Genomic DNA, 15156 nt, shown 5'->3' with positions numbered 1-15156 from the left:
AATGTAACGGTGTGTGAGATTTTTGGTTTGGGGGGCAGTGGTGTTGACAGACTACAGAGTTTCCACAAGAAAAAATGGGGCTGACTTTTCATTTTCTTTTCTTTTTCAGAAGGTATGAACATTGCAATGGGCAGGACAAGACTCCACGCCACGGTCTCCAGTCCTGGGCTGGCACCTGAGTAGCGGCCAGTGCCCCAGCGCCTGTCAGGACGGGTCCAGTCCTCATTGCAAGATGCGTTAGCCAAGGTCTATGATCCAGGCGAGGAGGAGGGTGAGGTATGTTTGCTTTTAAACCATGAGGAGGTTCCTTAAAGAGCTGTGCCGAGGGTCGGAGCTCAATCAATATTTAGTGCACGTGAGAACAAAGAATGGGTCTGAATGTTCTCCCCCAAACACGATTTACACAGTTACGGCAAGAACTCCAAAAACAGCATTACCGCGCAGCTCCAGGGCAAAACATGTCCTACTTATATATGCATTTGATCAACATTCCCTGTTGAGCTGTTTCTGAAACTTATCAGGAGGGCACATCTGTCCTAGATTCTGAGCCACTGGAGGCCAACGAGCTTGGCAGTCAGGCTCGGGGGCCAGAGCCACGAGCAGGAAGGGGTTTAGTGATACATTCGGAGACCAGGCTGGTGCACGCAGCACCAACGACTCTCACGTCCCTTAGTATATATCACCTCACTTAATCCTCATGGCAAGTCCATAGGATTGGGGACTTCATCTCAACCGAGGCTCAGAGATGTTAGGTAATTTGCTCACGGTCACCCATAGGATGTGAAGCCAGGGCTGGCCAACTTCAGAGCAGGATCATCTAACCTCGGCCCCCCTACCTCTCATTGTTTATCGAATGTTGGAAATGATGCCAGAAGGGCTGTAGGCATAGGGCACAGAGCCTCAGACAATCGTCCCATTTCTGTCTTCTCCCGAACCCGTCTCTGAACTTCATGCTCTGAGTTTATATTTCCAGAAGGGTGTGAACACACACGCAGATGCACTCATTCTGTGGTATCGCCAGCAGCACGAACAATGATTAGACGGCACAAGACTTTGTGGAGCTCTGGAGGCCTAGCCTCTGGGGGCAGGAGGCCCATCTGTCCCGTCTGGGAACCCCTCCACTGTAGGTAGTCTTGCCAAGGGGGTTTAGCACTGCAGGGGCTGGAACCCAGATCTGCAGAGCCCATTAGACCGTTTGGAATTTCTGCTTGTGCTCTGGTCACATCGCACGCATGCTTGTGTGTGGGGGGTCTTTGCCCCTTGGTCGTTTTAGTTCTGACTGAGGACACGTGGCTGTCTCTAAACCTTATGAAAACATAATCCGTTTAATCTCGTGGAGGACCAGGTTTGTGTCACTGAGAATGGTTACCCTTTAAAGGAAATAGAACACAACAACCCTTTGGGGACCAGATAAAACGTTGGAGGGTTTGGGGGGCTTTTTTCTAAGACAACACGTTTTCAGCTGATGAGGCATAATGAACACAGGTGCGGATAAGTCCCCTGCCTGCCCCTGACACCTACATGGCCAGACCCCATCTCTCCCCATCTTTTACCTAATGGGAAGGAGAATCGATATAATGCTGAAAAGTTTGAAGGGTACAAAAGCAGGGTTCACAACGACTGGCCTGGCTGGAGACCCGTGGTCCCTGCCCCCGTGTGGACGCTGGGGATAAATGGCCCTTAACAGCTTCCAGCCTCCCCGGACAGTTCTGCAAAACCTCGGCTTCTGCTGCTTCGCCCATTTTCCATTCGCACTGTGTTCATTCTCTCCCCACTTTATCTCCCACCAGCCACGCTGCTTATTCCCTCTCTGTAGAACCCCACTCTTGGGACCAGGGGAAAACATCCAGAGAGAAGAATCCAGAAAGCGTCACAGGTAAACTCCAGAGGCACGGCAGCTGTGGCCGCGAGAGCAGCTGCTCGTCAGCCCGCTGAAGCGCTGTCTACCCCAAACGCGCAAAAATAAATAAATAAAAAAGCCCAGGGCTTCCCCGGTGGCGCAGTGGTTGAGAGTCCGCCTGCCGATGCAGGGGACGCGGGTTCTTGCCCCGGTCCGGGAAGATCCCACATGCCGTGGAGCTATGGCCGCTGAGCCTGCGCGTCCGGAGCCTGTGCTCCGCAACGGGAGAGGCCACAACAGTGAGAGGCCTGCGTACCGCAAAAAAAAAAAGCCCAACAGAGAATCAAAAGGTGACTTACAGTGGATTTTGAAGTCCTTGTACTGTCTGTCCTCAATTGCTACCACGTACAATGCTGCCCGGTCTGGAAACATAAGCCCTCCAGGTTTCTGTTGATGAATTGTGGAGAAATGGGTCTCGTAATCTATTCACCTGACAAAGACATCACATTTTTGAACTGCACATAGAGTCACCAGACAGGCACCCCCTCGCCAGTATTTCTCACTCAGCAGACTGTCTGTCACCTTGGCCGGGACTAGGGTTGGGCAGGGAAGCTCAGTTTTGACTCTGGTACATGGGAAAACTCAAGGGGCCGAGGTGGGGTCAATGGGACACATGAGGAGGCGCAGAGGTATGTCCAGAGAGGGACGGTGGAAGCTGGTTTAACTTTTGAGCCTGGAGAGGCCAAGTCAAAAGCACACTGGGCTCTCTGGCAGCCATGCAAGTCCCTAGCACTTGGTGACCCGCATCGGCTTTGGACAGCAAAGAATGGGTGTCAATTATACCAAAAGAGGCCAAGGTTAGACCTAAGAAAGCTCATTGTGTCCCCAGAAGCAGATCTAGTTTAAAGAGAGGGGCCCGGGAGCAGTGGCTGTATTCTTCCTGGGCTGCAGGCGGTGGGGCAGAGCAGCGAGGCAGCCGGCAGAGCTGCGAAGGGACAGCATGCAGCAGGCTTACCAGCCACTTGTCCCTGGCAAAGATGACGGTGTTGAGCATCGATTCATAGAACAGACAGTAGCCCATCCACTCGCTGATGATGATGTCCACCTTCTCCTCGGGCAGCTCCACCTCCTCCACCTTCCCCTTGAAGATGGTGATGACTGGAAAATAAGAACCCCATGGCCACACTTTTTGGGCACCCTGACCGGGAGCCATGAGCACCCCGCATCAGGACCCGATCGACCTACAGGTGTCAGCGCTGTTCTGATTCTCCTTCTAGGAGGTGGCATATCTCCCCCTTCACCAAGCTAGTTTACCCTAAGAGGATTGAAAACTCTTGGCATGTTCCCCCTAAAACGTACTGAGCAGTTGCTGTGTGGCTGGCACTGTGCTCAGCCCAAGACAGGCACCTGTCCTGTCATCGTCCAACAAGTCTTTGAAGTAAACACTCTATTCTTATTCTCCTCTTTAAGGAAACTGAGGCTTAGAGGGGTTAAAGGATGACCGTGCAAACAGAGCCCGGGTCTGATAAGCAGCGGCTCTCACACTTCTCGGAGTCCCCACCCCATGTCAGGCTAACCGTGATGATTCAAACCCACAGCAGGAAGAGAGGCTGCCTCTCCTACGCTTGTATCTGTTCACAGCCCGGGCTTAGCCCCAGGGGCTGCCCATCTAGAGCTGGAGAGGAAGGAAATTTGGTGTTTTGACAAGAGCATGGGCTCCGCACTCAGGAAACCTGGGTTTAAGTGCTGGATCTTCTCATCACTAGCTGTATGACTTTCCGCAAGTTACTTGACCCAACCGAACTCCAGTTCCCCAGAGAACAACCGGGGGAAGTGACATCTACATAGTGGGAGGTTGTACTGATGTAATGAAATGTCACAGGTGAGGTGCAGGCTCGCAGTTGGGGCTCTAGAGAAGGCAAGTATTATCTGGCACCGGCCGATGGAGAGGTAACAGGGGTAAGATCGGGACAAAGGCCCTTCTCTAAATGGCCTCCTGAGTCCCTTCCAAGACCCCTCCCTCTACGGCAGGAGAAACTTCTCAGTTGAGTTTTTGATCATTTGACGTAGACATACACAGAGTCTGGGAATCTCGTTTTGCATTCACTGCTGTAAAGATCAGAGCAAAAGCTATCTTAGATGCCACTGGCTGTGCAAGTGACACAGGGTGATGTATGGGTTGGCTGGTCCCATCAGAACCTTTCTTCTAGAAGGAAACTCTGTCTGCGCCGTCCTCTGAAAAAAACCACCCAATGCCTGAGCTTTTCTGGGAAAACTAAACAATGGCCTGTACTCAGGAGTAAAAAACAGAAGAAAACAAACACCACCTCTGCCCTGAATCTGAGTTTCCTGAAAATGAATGCGGATGACAGACTCCTAGATGCAAAGGGCACTCAGGTCACCGGCTTTACTCCCTTCCCTCACAGTGGGTGGTGCTGGGGTGCCCATCAGCAGTGTCTAATGATGATTTGCTCTCCGGGGCATGGTGTTTAATCAAAGCTTAATCAGATAAGGCTCCTCTGAAAGGAGTAGGTGTCAGGCACTTCCGGCACAAAGTGGGGTTCTTTTTTTTTTTTCCCCTGCAGATAACTTTAATAAGGCATGGGCTGATGGTTGATTTGTGGAACTAAAGGTCGAAGAGGGAGTGCATCACATCTGGCTGGCTCATGCACTGTTGGATACTTTCCAGCCGGGTGGAGTCCAAGGCGCGGGCCTCCTCTGCAAAGCGGCGGTGTCCCTCGTCGGTCAGCTTCCAGAGGCAGGACCGGGGCCGTGTGCTGGTCCCACCCTGCGTGCTGACCGGCACTTTCTCAAAGCTGTCTCGGAAACAGAGATCGTGACGCACGGTATTCTTCCAGCCTTCAGGAGCCGTCCGGAAAAAGGGGAAATGTTGTCGAGTGAAACTGTAGATCTGTTGCACGTTGGGGCCACAGGGGGAACCGTTTCTTAATGCCAGTGCAATTAGGTGGAAGTAATTGAGAGGGGCCCGGGACCAGAGCCTCCCCTCCTGGCTGTTGGCTTGCCGAAGCCTCCGACTCTGGAGGGGGGCCCTTTCGTGAGGGGACGGGAGAGCCACAGCGGAGCTGTCATCCTGGCCCTCAGCCTTCTCCTCCTCTGTGAGCTCCAAGCTGCCGGGGAAAGAGGCAAAGCGCTTCCGAGGGGGACACTGGTCTCCAGAGAGTGATGGCAACTCCAGCACTGTGGCCTCTGGGCATTTGGCAGTCTTCTTCTTTTGGGGGTGGCTGAGGGCACATTGGCCCTGATCACTCCCCGGCTTGCGTGGTCCTCCTGCTTCCTGCGCAGAAGCCCTGCCCCTGCGAAGGAAGGGTAGGAAGGGCTAGTCTTCACCAAAAGGCTCGGAAGGGGAGGGGGCTGTCAAAGCTCTGCTCCTCGGGGGCTTGAGACCCAAGGGCAGGAACTCAAGCTAGAGCAGGACCCAGGATGCAGAAGGAGCATTCACAAGGGGACAAAGCATGGGAGTTTTGAAAATGCAAATAGAGTACCTCATTTAGTTTATTCCGAAAAAGACCTGGCAGATGTATGCCGGAGCCACCTGCCTAATCATCTGCATGCAAAGCCTGATTTGTCTTATTTTTGTAAACATTTGAAAGTGTTTTCTTTCTCTTTGCACATCTCTTGAAGGCTCTTCCGTAATGTCTGCACGTGACTGTGGGGCTATGGGTCGGTCCTTCCTCCTGCATTAATCACGACCTCCCTGAGGCACAGGAAGATGTTTTCTCCTGCCTCTGGTGTCCCATGGCCTCCACTCTGGGTGCCTAGGACAAGGCTCAACCATGATTCCATAGACAGGACTCCATAGGACCGTGGGAAGCAGATGTGGACAAGGACTTCTAACCCAGTCCAACAGATAGGAATGTACAGAATACTCCTCGGGTGCCCCCCAGTGAGAGTGTATGCTCTTCCTGATCTCTGCCCTAGCACTCCTATCCACTAGCTGTTATCCTGATCTATATGGATGCAACAGATGATACGTAGGTAGATAGATAGATAGATAGATATAGACGATAGACAGATATAGACGATAGATACAGATGATAGATAGAGATGATAGATATAGATGATAGATAGATATAGACGATAGATAGATATAGATGATAGATAGATATAGATGATAGATAGATAGATATAGACGATAGATATAGATGATAGATAGATATAGATTATAGATAGATATAGATGATAGATAGATATAGACGATAGACAGATATAGATGATAGATAGATATAGATGATAGATAGATATAGATGATAGGTAGATATAGATGATAGATATAGACGATAGATAGATATAGATGATAGATAGATATAGATGATAGATAGATATAGGCGATAGATATAGACGATAGATAGATATAGATGATAGATAGATAGATAGAGACGATAGATAGATATAGATGATAGATATAGACGATAGACAGGTATAGACGATAGATACAGATGATAGATAGATATAGACAATAGACAGATATAGATGATAGATAGATAGATATAGACGATAGATATAGATGATAGATAGATATAGACGATAGATAGATATAGATGATAGATAGATAGATATAGACGATAGATATAGATGATAGATAGATATAGACGATAGATAGATAGACGATAGATATAGACAATAGATAGATAGATACAGATGATAGATAGATAGATAGATAGATAGAAGATATATCATAGGTGCAGTGGATCACAGAACAGCAAAAATCACAGTTTCTGCCTACCAAATGCAGAAGGAATCAATTAACCCCCTACAATGCTGAACAGCCCGGACCTCTGTCCTCTTATCACCCTTCTGCATCCAAATATTTCTGGGAACAGGCATGACCCCCCCTAAACTTGGCTTGTTGAGTAGATGGGCCCTTTGTGAAAGGAAAAATGCACACCTCACTTCAGTCCAGCTGTGGCCTGGATTCCAGACCCCTTTCATCCCCTTGTCCAGGTGCTTTTGTGCAGTGCCCAACCTTCACACCCTTACGCTTGGGTCCTGGAGGCAGACGACTTACATTCTCGTTCCATCTGACAAGTAACCGCCATCAAATAGCTCCTCCCCTCTTTTCCTCAATTTCCTTATCGGGGTAAAACAGGAGAGAGATTGAACCTAGAAATCCCTCAGATACTTTGCAGCTCCAACATGCTTTGAGTCTTCAAATATGTATTGAGCATGTGTAAGGCATTCTGTAAGTTTGCCCGTGGAGACGGCTGACATCAATGAAGAAGCAGTGCCTTCACGTCCAGTCTGACTCTAAATTGCAGCAGTTCCTCAATCCTGATTTTTGAAAAAGAGGTTACATTTTCTCTATGGACCCAAATACAATCGCCCCCTGAATCATCAGGGACATTCTTCCTGCTTTCCAGAGTCGCCACTAGCAACCACCGAAACTCCCCGATGTAAGTGTCCAATCTGCAAAATGCTGCCTCTTGTGGTGGGGTTGATGGCAACCCAGTGAGGGCATTGGGTTGTCTCTGAGGCCTGTGTGGGCACATGCAGCCCCGGGCATCTCGTCTCCATGGCAACCTTTTCAAGGGGGATCTCGGCCTCTGATATTTAGGCTCTGGTTAGCTACCGGCTGCAGAACCCCACTCCCAGTCTGGATCCCACATCATTAAGACTGTGTCAGTTCTCAGGATGGCACTGAGGTCGTCCTCTGGAGCTGTGTTTCTATTCCATAAGGATGATGAAATTTTGTTCAACCAGCTGTGACAGGACCCTGGCTGGTAAGTTTTAGAAGGATTTGTCATACGTACGTGTACGATGGGGACCCAAGAACTCTAACCTGGGAGATTTTTCCCCTGTAACTTCAAGTTCTCAAATTAGACACCCAGATATTTTGGGGGGTTGTTTTCAGTGGGATCTTTTTTCTTTTTGTCTTGAGTGATTATTACAGAAATGTAGTCATTCTGATTCCTGGTCCCTTGTTTGACTTAAAAAAAAAAAAATCAGCCCAGACCCATCTCCTTTGGGCCCCTACTGTGTCCACCAGAGTCAGCTGACCCCACACAGCCCGAAGTTCATGGTGTCCCCATTCAGGCCCCTCCCCGGCTCGCAGAGCAGACCCTGTGCCACGGAAGAGTGGGCGTGAGGGTCGTGAGCGTTAAGACGGAGAGCAGGTTACTGGGCCGTGGAGCCGCCCCGATGCCACCCCCCCCGCCCCCGTGGCCCCAAAGCCACGTGACCCACACGCCTATTTGGGCGACACAGAGCCGGCTGCACACCCCTCCTGAGGGCCTGACCCGCCTCCAGCCTCTGATCCCCTCCTCTCCGTTGTCTATTTCAGCTTCCTAGTTCCAGGATGGAGCAGAGCCCTTGACAGCTCACTGAAATCCTTACCGAGTGAACAGATGGATGAGTAAGCAATTTTCAAAAGAGGGCACGGAGTTCAGAGACAAAAGATCTTCAAACTAGTCCTAATTCTGAGAATAAAACACCAGTAGCGTTTGACTAGCAGCTGGCAGAGGGATTTCACCTATGTTACCTCGATCATCTTCCCGGGAACGTGTGTGGTTGGTTTTATTGTTCCATTTGTCTAATAAGAGGAGCAGAGTTTGGGACGTCAAAAGGGGAGCCCAAATCTAGGCCTGTCGTGCAGCCTGGTACACGTCACCAACCTCCCTGAGACCCCTGTCCTGCATCTGCGAGCGGACAGAATCACGACCCGATTCCCCACCGCTGTCAGCAGTGTACACGCTCCCACCGCACCCAATTCCGACTCACCCATGATAGCACCGAAAGCAGGGCCGGGAGAGAATCTCTCGCCGGGCGGTGTGAGTCGGGTCCGGCATGCCTGGGCGACCACCCCATCCAAAGCAGACCCCCAGTTTTCTCAACTACTCCATCCTGTCCTTCCAAAGCACCATCACTGTTTGTAATTCTATTGTGATGTTGTGTGTCCACTTGCTTTCTGTCTGTCCCCTCCCTGAGACAGTTCCGTTCTCTGCCAACTCCGCAGCACCTGGAGCAGGGCCCAGGGGGTGGCTACAACTCCCCCCTCCCCTGGAGTGGTGCACGAAACCCAGTCCTGAGATTATTCATGGGCCGCTTCTGATCGGTTAGGAAGGCAGCCATTACCAGGAGCCACTAGTCCAGGTTCATTAAAAACAATTATATCTGATTAATCTCTTGCCTTCTTTGGACAGGGCTATTAGTCAAGTTAATGAATGAAATAATCATAACAATAGCTAACATTTATTAGCTGCGAACTGCACATCATACACTGTTGTGTTTTACAAAGGGCTGTGCTGAGAGACACTTAACCATTGGGCTCTCCAGGAAAGAAGCCCTGATTTGTAGCATCTGCTGATTTCTCCGTGTAAATACTCCCACTGTGGCCAATTTCAAGCCACCAAAATGCCCACATCCGTTCCGCAAATTCACTGAAAATTTAACTACGGGCCCCAGCACGCCGTGGCTTTACATACGGTAATTATGTGCGGCTCACAATGACCCTCTGTGGTCCGTACCGCTGTCATTCCCATTTCCCAGAGCCGGAAACGGAGGCACAGGAGGTCAGGTATCCAAGATCACGAGCTGATCAGCCGGAGCTGAGTGTGAACCGGCCAGAGCTCTTAATCACCGCGCCAGCCTTCCACAGGGGTCTGACAAGGCAGCCCCTCCGCGGCCTTGTGGCGGGGAAGCTGACCAGTGATTGTGAGGGTTCACAGCTGCTCCCCGACTGTATTCAAAGGTGCTGATTCAGAGCTGAACCGGACCAGCCCATGGGAGCTGCCCCGCTCCCCCAGGGCTCCTATCAGTGTGTAGATGACACCACGCAGAGAACGGTGACCCCCAAAGAGTAAGGCTCTGGGGACTCCAAGTAGCTTGTAAGGAAGGACCAAACCTAACAACGTGAGGTTGGATGTGAACGTAAAGTGTGATTCTCAGTCTGGATGCAAAACGTCCACGGACCGGACACAGGTTAGGAGCCGCTGCTCGGCAGCCACGGGAGGGTAGATTGCAGATCGCGGCTGATGCCAGCTCAGCGCCAGTGTGGCACGGCGCTCCCCGCAGCTGCTAAGCAGGCTGGAGGTGTTAGCAGGGAGGCATCTGGGCCCCTCCAGCCGCCTGGCTGGGTCCTTGGGCGGGGTGAGGGGGACACTGAAGCATGGCAGAGGAGAAGGGGGCTGAGACCAGAGCAAAGTGTGAGGGAACTGGGGGTGTGCCACGTGTATCTGTGGGAGAAGGGCTGCCAGGTGAAGGGGCGTCCCCCTCATTCTCTGTGGTCCCCAGGCGACGACACAGAGCATGGGTCAGGCTGCAGGAAGGCAGGCTCCACCTCAGTGGAAGGAAGTGCTTCGAACAGTCACAGCCCCAGGCGGCTGGAAGTGGGGTCCCCATCAGGGGAGTCATCCCAGGACTGGACGGCTGCCAGCATGGAGGGATGTCACGGGAACGGAGAATTCAAGCATCGTCTATAAGAGGCTCGGGGCGAGTGGCCAGGAATGAGCCAAGTGCAGAACTGTAGGTCCTTCCTACATAAAGGTCCTTCCTTTATGTAGGAAGGACCTACAGTTCATGCTTGTGGTACGAGGCGCCTCACGTGTGTGATATCTAATCCCCCAGGAGCCCTGCAAGCTGTGCATGGAGGTGCCTCCTCCGTGGGGAGCCACTGACGAAGCCCTTCCTGCGGCCTCTCTGCATCGTGCTCCTCTCAGGCCTCTCCCTCTATGGCATTGACGCTCCAGGGCAGGAGAGACGTGTCTCAGCCCCTGAGCTCCTCTGTCACTTTTCACAAGCGAATCCGCATCCTAAGCATCCCGGCAGCCCACTGGTCTCCTGGGCAGGGAAACAGAGGAAACGGGAGCTGTCGGTGCTGAAGTGCAAGAGGATAGTCTGAGCACGTGTGTGGGCCTCTCGGTGGCAGGAGCCACGTGAAGGCTGCACGTCTGCAGGTGGCTGCGTGGAGGTGTGCGTCTGCTGGGAACAAACCCATCCCGGGAGCTGGACGGAGGTGGAGAGGGAGGGAGATTGATTGCTTCTGGGTAGCAGGTATTTTATGTCCTGGGTTGTTATTTATGTCTCTACACCTACGCTCCCGAGACCCACACAATTGGCTGTTGCAGTGTTTCAAAAGCATTTCCATGGAAGCCAAGCTGTCCTCTTTCTAGTACACGTGCCAAGGCAGAGCGAGCTAGGGCCGAGGACAGCGCCCCGGGGGCCTCGCCAGCTCCACCCACCTGTTGCTACCCCCGGGGAAGAAGAAATAGAGGCGGCTTTGCCTTGAAAAGGCCCCCAGGACCGTGTGAGGAGTAGGACAGGCACGGGGCACGGGGGTGGCTATTCACCTGGGACAACACGTTGTCCCTCCTGGGCCGTCACCTCCTGGGCACAGGATCAAGTGTGAGCCATCAAACTACAGAGCAGGGAATGATTCCCTCCGGGGGCCATGAGGCGGGCTGAGCAAACCAGATGCCACTAGCACACGACAGGCCAGGGGGTATCTGAGGCCCCTTGGAGGGACCTGGCTGGCGGGGGGGGGGGGGGGCTGTGTGCAGAGGCAACCTGGCTGCACCCACCGGAGCCTGAGCCCAGAGACGAGGTGGTCATACGGGGGGGCTGCCCAGCATGGGGGTCGGAGCCCAGCACAGGGTGGCAGGTGCGTGGGCAGGAGGTGGTGACAGTGGGCGACTGTTTACACACGGGGGCTGACCCAGTATGTAAACATATTAAGAAGGATGACAGCCAGGGTTTCACTGTCAGAGGACGGAATCACATGGAAAAGGGGGAAAGATGAGAGGAAACCCCGAGGTGCTGAATTAGAAGCAGGGGTATCACATGAAGGCGTCCTGGACAACGTGCATAGATGCGGAAACATGCATTACGTCAATGCGCGTCCACATACGTGACACCACAGACGTGAGCATGTGTGAGCACACACGCAAATTTTTCCCACGGAGACAGTCTGGGAGCCTCGACACCCTAAAATCAACGCGCACACCTAGCCCCGTGTCCTCATTTCTAAAAGCCATCGTCCACTGAGGGGATTCAAGACTCCGCAGAGAAATGGCTGATTCTAGAACAGAGACGTGGAAAGTACGAGATGGGCCTGGAACATTTGTCCCACAAGATAAGGAAGCTCACGCAAAGTGAAGGGGTTACGTGGACAGGACATAGAGGCAGCTCCAGGTTGCTCCCAGGAACGAAGTCAGGGAGAATTTGAGCATCAGATTCAGTACTGACACCAACAGTGATGACCGATTGAATAAGACAGGCAATTAACGGGGAGGAAGGACGTATTTCCACGGTTCAAAGTACCTCTCCCAGAAAACCTTACTAATCACTAATGAACGGGGAGACGGCTGGCGGACATAACCCAGGCCAGGGATCCAGGCAGATGCTGTCGCAACAGGACACATCTACACTGCGGGGACGCCACCCAGGATGTCGTGAGGACGCAGCATGCCATCCGAGGCATCCCTCCAGGACGGGTGGCCTGAATCCAGCCATGAGGAGGTGTCCCACGTCTCCAAACTGAGTGACATCCCACAGAACATTGGCCTGTGGTTGTCGAGCATCAAGGCCACGAAGGTTAATGGGAGTCTGACAGTTCCAGCTTGAAGGAAACCAGGACAGGACAACAAAGTGCAGTGGGCGGGTCAGAGCCAAGTCCTCTTGCCGAGAAGGATGCTGTTGCGTCAAAAGCCCACCTCAGATGGAGCCTGAGCACAAGACCATGACGGCGGTGGAAGCTGGCCTCCCGATTTGGATGGTTGCGTGTGGCTACGTAGGAAGTGCCCTTGTTTGTAGGAAACACGCACTAACACGCTTAGGGATGACAGGGCATCGTGTCAACAGCCTGCTCCAAGACTCAGAGGAAAAACCAGCTGTATTTGCCCCTTTTCTGTAAACTGGGATATTCCGAAGGTTTAAAGAAATAAGAGGAAAAGGAGGAAAGAGAAAAAGGAAGGGGAATAAAAACATTACAAGAGTCGGAGGCAGGGGAGGTCAGGAGGGACCTCGAGCTGTGAGCCAAAGGGGCCTCTGAGGATGCTGCCCCTCCCCTCCCGAAGGCCAGGGATTCCTCCCATTTGGGCGCCCGTCCCCACTCTGCTGTGGTTGCAGGGCCATCACCCTCTGCAGAGGACCGCGGTGAGCCAGGGAGGCTGGCCCACCAGACCCCAAAGGCTGGAAGCGAAAGAGACAGATACAGGGCAAGGGGGTTGGACAGACGCCCGAGGGCAGGAATCACTGTGCAGTGAAACAAGGGCAGAGGCAGGGGAGGGTCCAAATATTCTTTGGAGGCTCCTGGGGGCCCCCAGGGTTGAGACTCAGTAATTCGGAGAGGAATCTGATCCCACAGGTACTTGCACACACCCTCCCGTCCTAAGAGGCTTGAACTTTCACTTTCAGGATCGGCAGGCACTCCCGGTGCTTCCTCGTCAAACTAAACACACTTTGGGAAAGAGCACAGGAACGGCAGCCGAGAGCAGAGGCTCTGCCCCACGTCTCCGAACCTCAGTCTCCACACCTCTCAAGTGGGGAGAAACACTTGCCGTATTTCTCAGAGTTGGGGGAGGGAGGTCAGATGAAAACACGAGGACGCCAGGCTCTGTCTCCCTTGTAGAGAAAGAATTGGCCGGTTTTCTTTCTCCATCGTTCGTAGGCAAGTCGAGAGAAACCCTCTCTGACCCTTCTGCCCGGGTCAAGGATTTTCCCAACGAGTGTGCAGAGACACCTTGCTCCCCCGAACAAGCGAGACTGGACACCAAGCCGGAGGGCGGGGCGGGGGGATGTGAGCCACGTTTCCACTACCCAGGCTGGAAGGACGCCTGGACTCTTCACGGCCCCCTCCACTTGCCCACCACCGCCCCTCACTCCCTCGTTCCCTCGTCCCCCAGCTTAGACTCCGTGGTCCATTACTGTGATCAACCACTGGCTCCTCCCTCCCTCCACTGTGTCCCCAGCGGCGCCCAGATCCAGCTGGCCCTCCCCTCCGCTCCGACCGGGGCTGCTGGACGTGGTTGGGAACAGTCGCACACCAGGGAGGTTGGGGCCCCTGCAGGTCTGTGTCTGCCCATCTCCAGCGGGCGCTGACCCTCCCCCACACCAGCCCTCCCTCCCTCCCTCTGCAAGACCGTCCCATCACTTCTCATCTCCCTCCAAAACCCTCACACCCTCCCCTCCCTGTCTCCCGCGCAAGCGACGGCCTCTTTCTTCCTTGAGAAAATGGAAGCAACAAATCGGGGCTTCCCTCCAGCAGCCCACCTCCATCGGACCCACACTCCCCACGTCCCCTCTGTTACCGTGGCTAAGCTGTCCCTTCTCCAAGAAGAAGACCCACTCCTCCACCTGTGCTCTGGATCCCACCCCCTCTTACCTTCTCAAAGTCCTTGCTTCTGAATTTACTTTTTCCCAAATCTGCAATTTTTTTCTGTCTATCTACAGGACAGTGAGATCGTACACATGTTTCCATATCTCCTATCCTTAAAAACCAACTCCCTTCCTTGGTCTCACCTCTCCCTTCGCTACAGTTCTGTCTTTCTGTTCCCCCATCACAGCAAAAGGAGTTATTTACAGCCCTTCCTTCACAGTCTCTCCTTAACCAACTTTACCTGGACTTCCATCCCCACCCTCCATCCAGTCTGCGCCTGTTAAGAACCCCAATATCCTCCATCGTCACAATCGTTCAACGGTCACGTCTCTGTTCTTATCTTACTTGATCCGTGGGCATCCTCCTCCTTTACTCCTCTTTCCCGAAGGTCCATTGACCTCACTGACTGTATCTTCTCTGCCTCTTGCGGCCTCTTCTCCTCTGCTTGACCGTCAAATGTTGAAATGCGCAGGAGCTCCATCGTTGGCCCATTTCTCTCCTGTAGCTCTACGTTATCCTTGAGGGAACTTGTTCTGGGGCTTTAAATAACATCTATATGCTGAAGACCCCCAACCACAGAGCCTGACCCTCCCTGGAACTCCAGATTCATATCCGAGTCTCACTCTACACGTCCACCTGCATCTCCCCAGGGATCGCAAACCGAACCCATGCCAGGGAGAACCCTTGATTTCTTCCTCCTGTCACTCAACTTTCCACCAGCCACTCTTACTCAAGGCAAAAAGCCAGCCCTGCTGCCGTCTTGTTTCTCTTGTCCCAGGCAGTCCGTCAGCGGGTCCTCTGGCCTCTATTTCCCAGCATCGCCCAAGAGGTCACTTTTTCCCACCTCCACGGCTGCCACCCTGGCCACACAAGAGGCCTAACCGCCCCCCCCACCCCGGCCCCGGGGCTATGAAGTAGTCTCTACCCGCACACTGATGCCTACAGCCTATCCCAACCACCATAGAGAATGCTCCTTCGTTGCTTAAAA

General features: G+C 52.9%; 2 protein-coding genes across 2 annotated transcripts in view; both read right to left on the bottom strand.

Annotated features, from left to right (window-relative positions):
* Positions 1–15156, bottom strand: part of PRMT8 (protein arginine methyltransferase 8) — a gene marked incomplete at both ends in the record, with an annotated part of 80136 nt that overhangs the window by 19955 nt on the left and 45025 nt on the right. Inside the window, 2 exons of the mRNA XM_082850864.1 lie at positions 2200–2287; positions 2856–2998. Of these exons, the coding sequence (XP_082706990.1) occupies positions 2200–2287; positions 2856–2998 (231 nt within the window). The remainder of the gene's footprint in view (positions 1–2199; positions 2288–2855; positions 2999–15156) is intronic.
* On the bottom strand, positions 3891–14649 carry LOC309968249 (forkhead box protein R1-like; the record flags this gene model as incomplete). The annotated part of the gene is made up of 4 exons (XM_082849481.1): positions 3891–5082; positions 9767–9955; positions 12970–12982; positions 14514–14649. The coding sequence occupies 4 exons, from the start codon at positions 14647–14649 to the stop codon at positions 4467–4469; spliced, it is 954 nt and encodes a 317-aa protein (XP_082705607.1). The 3' UTR covers positions 3891–4466.

This window comes from Leucopleurus acutus (assembly GCF_964270905.1).
Source record: "Leucopleurus acutus genome assembly, chromosome: 11".
In the NCBI taxonomy this organism is placed as follows: domain Eukaryota; kingdom Metazoa; phylum Chordata; class Mammalia; order Artiodactyla; family Delphinidae; genus Leucopleurus; species Leucopleurus acutus.
Note: the sequence above shows the minus strand (reverse complement) of the source record. Positions and strands in the feature narration are given on the sequence as shown.